Here is a 10,465-nt window from a genome sequence, read left to right as displayed (position 1 = left end):
TTTTCCGACATTAACACTACTAAAGATTCTTTAATGTATAGGCACACAAAGACTTACAGCAATGGAAAAACAGGTAGCAATAAAATATTTGGTGCAACAAGAGATAGGGAGTTAACCCCCCACCCCAAATCAGAAGGACTATACTTGTTCATAGGAAGAAGATAAACTGATATTACTTTAAAGAGTGCAAATCACAGGGCTGGGACGAGGGTAAGGCACTTGCATGGCCCTGAGAGTGGGCACCTCTTTGAATTTTGCGCCCTAGGCGCCTCACTCACCTCACCCTAGTCCTGGCCCTAGCAAATCATATTAAAGCGAAAGCTCACCATTGTGTCACAGACTTGATAATGAAAGGCGGAATGAGTGAGGAACAGAGCACTGAGCGTGAACTCATCTTTTTCCCGACTTGTTCATTGATGAGGAAGAGGGCAGGTGCATGGACAGATCTGCTCAGACAGGTACAGAGAGACTGCAATCGGGTCTGTGTCGTCCAGATAGTTACACTGGATGTCAGGTGCAATGCTCGTTAGGAGAGCCTGGTAGGATCTCCTCTGTCTGCACGTTCAAGGTAATTTATCCAGATCAACTGGTCAGTTTGTGTTCATTAAGCTAAAATTATTTATTTTGCTTCCTGTTGTCTCGCTTCCTTTATGGGTGAGTTGTGCTAGGGATGCAGTTCATGGGATTTGGGACTGAGGGATAAGTTGGGGCCGGTGGGGGAGGCCCAGTCAGGAGCTGAGGCAGGCCAAGTAGTGCAGGATGAGGAGAGGAGATACCAGCAAAGCTTGCTATTGTACTATTAATAACTATCCTCAAAAACATGTACTGACTACCCACCAAATGCAAAGCATCCTTGGTTAACAGTTAACCTCCTCCCCTGGGGATGGTGACTAGATCAAAGTCAGGCTAGCAGAGCCATCTGTTGCTACTGATTGGAATGGGGAGGAAAAAAGAGGATAGGGACAACTTGAAATGGAAGCTGACCTCCTAGGGCCAACTTAATTTCACTCAAATCTCTTCTCTATTCCACCTTCAAAAATCATTATCATTATTATTTGTACTAGTAATCGAAGTAGTGCTGGATTCTCTGTAAGCCTTTCTGAGAGGGGCTTTCAGCCTCTCTTCTCCAGGGTCAGCAGAGCAAGTGCAGAAGGCAACAAACATTGTGGTAAGTGCCTGGGTGGGAGAGAGAGTGGTGTTATGATAATCAAAGGTAGGAGAGAGGTTGAGTGTTAGGAGTGGAGAATATGCTTGGTGTTCTGTTAATTAGTTATTAGTAGAAGTTTTACAGTTTGGTTGTTTATTTGGGACTATGTTTACCTGTTGCAAAATATTAAATGAGGCCAGGCACGGTGGCTTACCCCTTTAATCCCAGCACTTTGGGAGGCCAAGGCAAGAGGATCGCTTGAGCCCAGGAGTTCAAGACCAGCATGGGCAACATAGCAAGACTCCCATCTTTACAAAAAATTAATTTGAAAAATTAAATGAATACTTCCAGTCTTAAATGTCCTCTCTGACCATATGATTTCTGCCCCAAATCCTCTTGTGCTAATGGGAACACCACTGGGTGGGCCACAGTGATGATGTAGAAGATATTCTAAGAATTCCAGGCATATAGAGTATTGTAGAGAAAGCAAGACTAAAGGTAATTGACAAACATAAAGGTGTCTGAGCATTCAGCTTCAGAATCTTTTGGGAAAACCTCCAGAGGTAGCAAGGTGAGGGGAGAGGCAAAACCTGTTAGAAGTAGTAAACAAGAAACTTCCAGGAAAGTCAACAGAAGTAACAAGGCCTATACTATGTGAGTCCCATACTCAGCTTTAACGTTCAACCAGTCATAATGGTTCCCAAGGAGCAGACCCTGGTGTCCTTTCACTTTTGCTAAGCAAAAGCATAAACGCTCCTTCAGTTACTACAGAGGAAAATGTTTGTTTTTTGGAATTCTAAGTCTGGAGCAGACAAAGGTGGCATTCATATATAAACTGAGGCCAGGGATGAATTGATTTTATTTCAGGCAAAATCCCTGAAATTTCGAATTTGGTTAAGACCTTCACACCAAGTAGTTCTAGTACTTTCAAAAGCAACTGGGCCTTGCTGTTTATTATTTTAAGTGTCGAAGTGCTGGTTGCAAGGGAGTTGGTGGGCCTGGCCTGTTTCCAGAAGTCTCAGATTCAGAACTATAACAACAAAGGGCCTAGGCCTAGGGCTTCTCTTGTGAGAGGCCCAAGTTTTCTCAGTACTTAGTGTGGTTTTTCAGCTGCTCTGTCCAGCTGGAGTGTGGGCAGTTGAGCTAAGAGGTGGCTTCTCATTGGGCAATATAACCTATCAAAGTTGAGAACAGCTTGTCTCTGGAACTCTTACTGCATCCTCCAGGAGGTTGACCATTGAATCTATTGGGTGGGGAGTGAAGTAGGAAGGGGCTGGGGAACTCTCTTTGTGAAGCAGGCTACAATTTCATTCCACTGTTCTTTTTGCCTCTCGAAGACAGTAGACAATTAACTTTCCATCATTGGTCAGCAGGTTTTCTTTGCTCAATGCTTTGTCTTCCTCCCCAACCTCCCAGAAATCAGGCATACAAAAATCAAATGAATCACTGCTCTTGCTCTGCTTAGAAAATTGAGCTGACAAGAATAGTTAGTGCCTATAAGCTTTGTGGGAGGTGGGGGCAGGGAGGGGTCGCAATGATTATTCTGAAGCTCTTTGAGTATGCTATTTACCCAGGTTCTTATGCTCTCCCCCAGCAAGGTTAATTGAAAGCTGGTTAAACACAGAACCTAAATGGCAAAAAGTAGCCCTTTTGTGTGTGTGTGTGTGGTGTGTGTGCATTATGGGCCATAGCAACTGGCAAGACTGCCTTTTAGATTTTGGATAGATCCTTTTAGTTTATATGTTCTTGGTTTTTGGAACAGAGTCGGACTTCCTTTAAACAAAACCAAACCACCACAAACCACAGTCTGAATTGACTGGTGGGGGGCAAGATGCACTTACTTTCTATTCTCCTTGAGCCTTTGATGATGCTGTTCCTTCAGTTAATTACTTCCTGTAATGAATGTTATATGCAAATGAAATGAGAGTTTTTAGAATGCAGCATGAGCTGGGCACAGATCCTGGCTATCGCTGTTGACAGACATATGGAGGATCTCAAGGTGCACTTGTGAGCTACCTCGGCTAGATCTGAGTGAACAAATGGCTGTCTGGTTTGTTGGTCAAACTTGGTTCATTCAAAGCAACCCAGTCCTGGTCTTTTCTAGCTAATGGGAGTTGCGAGGGGGGCGGGGGATGTCTATATGTTTATTGAAACTTATCACCCTGATCTCCGTGTAGACAATCAAACTGAAAAAGGCATTAAGTTTCAGGATGGAGTCACAGTCATATTCTGCACCACAAAAGCCATCCAATCAACCCCATGCCGAAATAAGTGCACCCTGCAAACCTCTCGCAAGTGCAGAGGAAAGCTAAACTGTGGTTGAGGAGGCATCAGAGTCTTTCTGTGTTTGCACACAGGGCCATCAGAGCCTTCCTAGGAAAGTGAATAATGAGCAATGGCATCCTATGCCCCCCAGGTTTGGCAGCCTCCAATCTGCTCTCACACTGCACTCCTCAGTGACAGGAGCCAGGGATGGAGCAGCCGGGTTATTGAATTGAAAAAGTGGCACATGTGCCCTGGCATCTGAAAATTTCTTCTTAGTTAGTGCACACCACTGGGGAAAATAAGAAGAAACTCGATAGTCAGTCATGACAAGCTTATAAGTATGAAAACATAAAAATGTCTGAAGATGATTAAGTGCCAGATGATTTTAGCTCTAGATGAAGTAGCCTCTCTCCTGCTGTCCAGAATGTGAGTTAATGTAAAAGAAATGTAGGCTCTGTCGTTATTCCCACGGTTCTGTTTAAAGACCCTTTCTCTTCCCCCTTCTCTAGTCAAGTTTAGTAAGTAAATCCTGCTTGTTGAGCCCAGGGCTTAGGTACTGGGGTTATCGGTGGTTTCATAGTCTTTTGAAAATTGTGCAATAATTCTCCGAGCCAGTGGGTTAGTGGTCTTCAGCAGTTCAGCTGCTGAGGGACGAGACCTTGGAGTTGTCTTACTTCCCTTCTTCTGTAGCAAGGCCTTGAAATCGTCATTTCTGCCAGCATCTAGGTTGGCACTGCTGCCTGACCCTGTGGTGGCGGTAGACTCACTGATTGGAGACTCAGCTGTGTTCTTTATTGGTGAGTGGGAACTTGTTCTGCCACCCACAAAGGCCTCACCAGGTTCCTTCCAGCCGAGCAGCTTCCTTTTGGACCTAGATAAGAGAAAGTTTGGTTTGAGTGAGTTCATGCAGCAGACATTTACCAGTGCTTCACAGGCCCCCACGCCTGTGACATAATCCAGGCGGCAGCCCTTTAAGCAGCTGTATTGATCTGCTTTCTCTCTCTCTCACCTCTAAATCCTCAGAGACCCTTGTTGGGCCCTCCCATCCCCACATTCCTTTCAATGCCCCCAGCTGGAGTCACTTGTCCTGTGCCTGTAGCCTCAGTCCTGCCCAGGTTCTGGGACCAAGGACGAATTTCAGGAGTCAAGGCTAGTAGTTCAGTGACTCTGAATCAGCCTGGGGACTGATCCTGTTCTGGACTGGTGGTCTAGCTCCATTAATAAGACTCTTCCCAGTTTTCTTGTCACTGAAACCCTGCCTTGTAATCCTGTCCAATAACTGGTCCCCATCTTGTTCCTCTTTGCCTAAGTTCCTGTTTTGATATGCTGCCTGGTGCCCCACTTCACCTCTTGATGGGATTTTTTTGGTACAAGGAATTCTGTGAAGGGTTAAATGTCTCTGACTATAGACAGAGCTAAGAGAGAGCAGATGGAGCCACAATAGGCCAAGTGGTTGCTAAGAGACGAGGGGCCTCTCACTCGGCACCTGGTCCTCCTCTCCCCTCCCTTCCTCCACTTTACCCAACGACATCAGTGAATTTGAGATGCGAGGCCCTGGACTGCGCTCACATATGTGGGTATCTGAACTTAGCCTCCAGGTGCAATTCTAATGGCTGCTTAGAGGTAGCAGTTTTTTCTTACTTTTAATTTTTTTCTTTTTCTTTTACAATTAGGATTTCAATGTGGAATAGCAGTTTTTCTTTAAGTACAAAAAGGGAAGGCAATTGCAATTAGAATTAAGGAAACTGGTGCAGACCTGTGTATCACAGTAAATAAATCTTCAGTTGTGCGTGAAGCCACAAACACGTCATCATCATCCTCCGCAATCCATTCGGCTGTTTTATCACTGATTAAACTTTTTTCTTCGGTGCCTGGTTCCACGGAACTCCCTAGACATAAAAAACCAAAAGGAATGACTTTGACCACAATAGATAGGACAAAGTACATTCTCATATGTTATTTCATTTGATGGTCAAAGCAACTCTGTGAGGGCAGCAGGGTGGAGATTTTTAATATCTCCATTTTGCAGAGGAGGAACATGAAGTTCAGAAGCTTAAAGATTTGCCCAAGGTGAAGTGAGTGGTGAAGATCAGCATGGGTCCCTATTCTCTCATGCCTTTGTTATTATAAGGGGTGGCCCGAGCATTCTCTTGTTTTAAACACTGTATATAATTTCTCTAAATGAAGGAGCTGGGAACGATCTAAAGTACTGACTCCCACCCAGTGGGTTAGAGTGGAACCTACTTGAATCTCAGAGGGGAGCCTGTGGAGTCTGAGGAAGCGTTTTCTACAACTACCTGGGGCTTTGATTTATTTGCTTGGCTTAGTCATGATTGACTCATACTGAAAGTCCAAATCTGCATATAGAAGGCCATGAGATTTCGATTTTTGGTGTTAAGGGTTCAGAAAAGAATGAGAAACATGGATGAACATTGACAACATTAGCTAAGTGGAATAAGCCAGTCACAAAAAGACAAATACTGTATGATTCCACTTATATGAGGTGTCTAGAGTCAAATTCATAGAGCCAGAAAATAGAATGGTGGTTGGAGGGAGGAATCTGGGGGGAGGGAGAAAGAGGAGTTGTTGTTTACTGGGTACAGAGTTTCAATTTTGCAAGATGAAAGGAGTTTGGGAGATTGGTTGCTTAACAATGTGAATGTGCTTAACACGAATGAACTGCACACTTAAAAATGGTCAAGATGGTAAATGTTATGGGTACTTTACCACAATTAAAACAAAGACAGACAGAAAAAGAAAGGATGAGAAACATTACGTATTATGTTTTATGGTTCCAAGAAGAGCCAAAGAACTCAAACCACCCAAGAAAGTGAGCTCCCTTTCCTCCGGAAGGCACAAAGAGAGGCTGCTGGTGGCAACATATTCCATTGTTTCAGATGGTTCCAAGCCTGCCATGGCACATGAACTCAGTCTGGTGGGGTATTGAGTCCCATGTAGGGAATTAAACTCAGTGCAGCCAGTGAAAAGTACTGTACAGTGAGGTGGAGGAGTAGTTCCCATGATAGGATGCATGCTTGGCTAGGGACGTGGGATGCTGAAGTCCTAGGGTGCTAGAACCTAGTTTGATTTCATTATCTCAGCACTAGGGATTTAGAGGGGAGAGTGGCCTAAACTGGGCCTTGGAGATCTGCCTCGGGCTAGTCTTGATCTCAAGGGCAGTAAGGCCAGCCTGTGGTTCCTATTTAGAGTAACCCAAACCCTCAAGAGGTGCCCACACTGACTTAGGATCAGGATAATTATTCTGGGGCATCTGCTTCCATCTCTGGCACTTCATTCTCACCCTCATCTCTCCTGTGACTGCAGGAAAAAGCCAACAGACAGTTTACTAACCCAGAGGGCTTGCCTCCCTTTCACTGTCAGCCTGAGGAGTTGAAGTCACCCTTTGACCAAGTGATTGCAGGTCATCGCTGGTGGGGGGACACTTGGCGTCTTCCTCCAGGGTGATGATGGGGCTGAGAGGCAGCCTTGGTTCTGCCACATAGGCCTCCATTTGAGCTGTGGGAGAAGTGAGAGGCAGGTACAGCACGCTGGGTTTTTTTGGTACGGGAGGTGGAATCTTGCCTTTCTTTTTCTCAGCTTCTTCCTGGCTCTGGAGGCTAATTCTTTCAGGCAGGGCCCTCACCTTGGGGCCCTCGTCCTCCACACTTCCCTGGGGAGGCTGCTGTGTTCCTGAGAAGAAAGCACCAGAGGAACTGGCAAAAGGCGTGAAAACAAGAGATGAGGGTGCTGTTGACTCCCCTGGGCTTCTGCCATCTGGGAAGCTGGAGGACTTTGGTTTCCGCACTACCGTGTAGCTGTCTTGAGGGAGTGGTCTCGCATGTTGAATTGAGCTCCTGGGGGGCATAGCCAAGGTTGGTGAAGTTAGCGCATACTCCTCAGGAACAGATGGTGGCTTGTGGACCAAGCTTGGAGGCCTCCGGGCCACCGGAGGCTTCTCAGCTACGGGAGGTTTTGTCTTTCTCTCTGGCAAGGTGAAGACTTCTTCTGCTCTGGATTCCTCGGCACAGTCAGGGCTCTCAATGTCATCTTCCGGCTCAGACTTGCTGACCGACCTCAGGCGAACAGAACGTAGGTCGGACTGAGTAACCATAGGCATGATTGGCTGGTTGGGATTAGTTTTTTGGGCCAGCTTGACACCAAAATTTGTCTCTGAGTGGTGCCGACTCACCTTGGTTTTGCTTCGGATGGAGATACTCATCCCAGACAGATCCAGGTTGGGTGAAGAGGTCAGTGGTAGGTCAAATGATAGCCGTGACTTGGGAAATTTCTCCATTGGTGACGTTGGGGGTAGTGATGACTTCCTCTCAGGTACCACTGGACGTACTCGGACACTGCTGCTTGGAGGGGGTAAGTGGCCCAGGGTCAGGGACATGGAAACAGTAGGTGTTGGTGTTTCTGACTGGCTGGAGTAGCCACTGGAGGGTGACATCAGTCCAGGGGGCCTTCCCGGGGAGGATATCTCCTTGGCCTCCACTTCAATGGAGAGTTGGGAAGGTGTAGTGGCTCTGGAGGTGGAAGGTGAGGCAAGAGACTCTGAGCTGCCCTGAACTTGGGTGCACTCAATGACTGTGGTGCCAGTGGCAGTGCTGGAGCTGGACAGGGATTGGTAGGTGTCACCAGACTTCCAGTCAGTAAGATACCAGTGGTGGGAGAATTGTGTACCTTCTGGATCTTTGTGGTTTGGAACAGCTGGGTGACCCTGAGCATCTGGGTGGGACGAGTGATGTCCTTGGTGTTCCAAGGAGAGGCAAAGGCTCTTGGGCCTCTGGTCCTTGGGTAGTGCTGACCCACCTTCAGGCAAGAGGCCTGGCTCATCTTTGACCAGTGAGACACTGCGCGTGGGTGGGGAAGGCTTCTTTTTGGCCTTCCTAAGTGAGATACTCTTGGACCTCTGCCTTCTGTGCTGGGCCTCTTGCTGGGCACTAAGGGAGGCGATGTTGTCAGCACTGTTACTGCCTTCAGAGCTTGTACTGGCAAAAGGCAGGGCACAGGCCTCATTGGCCTTCTGCTCCTCATCATAGTCCACATCTGTGGTGCCTGAGTCTGTGGGCACAGACAGTGACCGCTCCCGGAATCTGCTGGCCCCGCCGGGGCCTGTCTCCAGCCTTGTGGTCCCACTGGTCAGAAGGCCAATCTTGGAGGGTCTTTCGGGCATGTGCCTTCGCTGAATAAGGTGCTCAGGGTAGCCAGCTGACCCACTGCATCCTGCTGGGTTATCACGAGCAACAAGGAGGGTAGCAGCCTCCTTAGGAACCAGAGGTGGGACTTTGTCTAGAGAGACCCAAGAATTCCCACAGGAAGGATTTTTCCCATTTTCATTGACTTGATTGCTCTGGCTGGTGGCACTTGGAGTCATGTAGGTAAAAGCATCTCCCTTCCAGGAAGTGGAGAAGGTTGATTCTGTAGGTCCATTGCAAGAACTGGGGACACTGTACACCATTCCCATGCTCTCCATGCCAGGAGGGTTTGGGCCACTCCGCGCCTGGTGAGGTTCGTCCGGCTCACTGGAAGGAGTTCTCAGTCCTGGCGAGGTGAGACTTGGGAACCGAGCATCCTGACCGACTGCAACTCTTCCATGAACTCCTTCCAGAATTGAGTGACTGGGCCTGATGTCAGAGGTGGTAGAGTGGGCCACACTGCCTGCTGGGCTGTTGCTGTGACCTGGAGGAAATAAACACAGGACATGAGTGCTACAGCAAGGGATCTCCCACCAGCTGTTTTGAGACAGAAGCACCAACTTTTTGCCAAGAAGCATTTGCCAACAGCTTGGTCAGAATTCCTTGGTTCTTCCCTTCCATGGATGAGGATGCTGGGGAAATTGGGTCCTTGCCCGTCACCCCACAGTGAGTCACACGGTGCCCTTGAATGGTCCAGATGGCTGCCAAATACTTTCCAGCTTTGATTATTCCTCTTAGAGCTGAAGTGTCATGTGGGATTACCTTGCATTTTCCCCATACTTTCACCCCAGGCTCATGAAACCATCACAGACCTCAGCATTCATCCATCCGGAGATGAGAGTAGAGGCTTCCGAACTAAGGACAGCATGGTGTGACGTTTGGCTCCAGCAGTGACTCTGGAGTATGCCCAAACTGCAAAGCTAAGAGTCTGGTTGCACTGTTCGCATCAGTCACTTTTAAGCTTTGCAACATAAGAGGCTGAGGATAACCTACAGATGTGAGGAAAACGTTTGGATGTTCCAAATCCCCAAACGTTTTCTCATACACACAAACAATTACTACTGTCATGTCATTATTATTATTATAACTACTACTGCTATGAGAATTTGTAGTAACAGCCACCATTTGTTGGACACTGACTATGTACCAGGAACATGGTAGGCAAGTTACATACAATAACGCTAGTCTTCATGCTAATTCCACCGGGTTGGTATCATTATCCCCAGTTTATAGATGAAGAAGTGAGGCTCAGAGAGGTTATGTAACTTGGCCATGGTCTCCCAGTTAGTAAGCGGAAAGACCAGGGCTCTTACCCTCTGCTATCTCCCTGGTCTGTGCTCCTGGCCAGCATTCGCTTAATGGTAGTAATGGTTCTGTTAAGATGATGGTGAGGATCCCTCTCTCCTCATCTATTTGCCTAAATTTGGCATATCTGGTTATATTACATTTATAATGGGAAACAATAATGTAATGGATTCATTAGCCCGGGAGACCTATTCTCCATATTCAGTTGACGCCCTTGACATGAGGCCCTTAGCTATTCTTAATTACCATATTGGCTTTTTCAGGACATCCGGAGGCCCCCTCCTCCACCCAATTATTCCTGTTCCCCATCACCACAGTACCACCTGGGTGGCAGGATTGGCGGGAGTGGGTAAGGGGAAGGGACTGGGGAATCAGCTGTGGTGGGGTCACCTTGATCTCGTTGGGAAAAGTTAGAGAATCCAATAATGGTCCGCCTCCGCCTCAGGGTGGACTTGGGGTTCACGGCTGTCTCTGTGTTAAACAACGAGTGTCGCAAACTTGCATGTTTATCAAACTGCTGCCCTGTAGCCAAAATAAAGACACTTGGGTG

General features: G+C 47.2%; 1 protein-coding gene across 9 annotated transcripts in view; it reads right to left on the bottom strand.

Moving 5' to 3' along the window:
* NHSL2 (NHS like 2) overlaps positions 1-10,465 on the bottom strand; it is a 234,203-nt gene continuing 223,738 nt past the window's right edge. For 5 of the 9 annotated variants that reach the window (XM_065538102.2, XM_015443937.4, XM_074029325.1 and 2 more), the window contains 3 exons: positions 6,764-9,094; positions 5,169-5,301; positions 1-4,283 (listed from right to left, as the gene is read on the bottom strand). In XM_065538102.2, the coding sequence (XP_065394174.1) occupies positions 3,962-4,283; positions 5,169-5,301; positions 6,764-9,094 (2,786 nt within the window). In that variant the 3' untranslated portion in view covers positions 1-3,961. Of the gene's footprint in view, positions 4,284-5,168; positions 5,302-6,758; positions 9,095-10,305; positions 10,438-10,465 lie in introns of those variants that run through there. The other 4 variants (XM_045383956.3, XM_015443935.4, XM_065538101.2 and 1 more) reach the window with 2 other exon arrangements.

Source organism: Macaca fascicularis, chromosome X (genome assembly GCF_037993035.2).
Source record: "Macaca fascicularis isolate 582-1 chromosome X, T2T-MFA8v1.1".
In the NCBI taxonomy this organism is placed as follows: Eukaryota; Metazoa; Chordata; class Mammalia; order Primates; family Cercopithecidae; genus Macaca; species Macaca fascicularis.
Note: the sequence above shows the minus strand (reverse complement) of the source record. Positions and strands in the feature narration are given on the sequence as shown.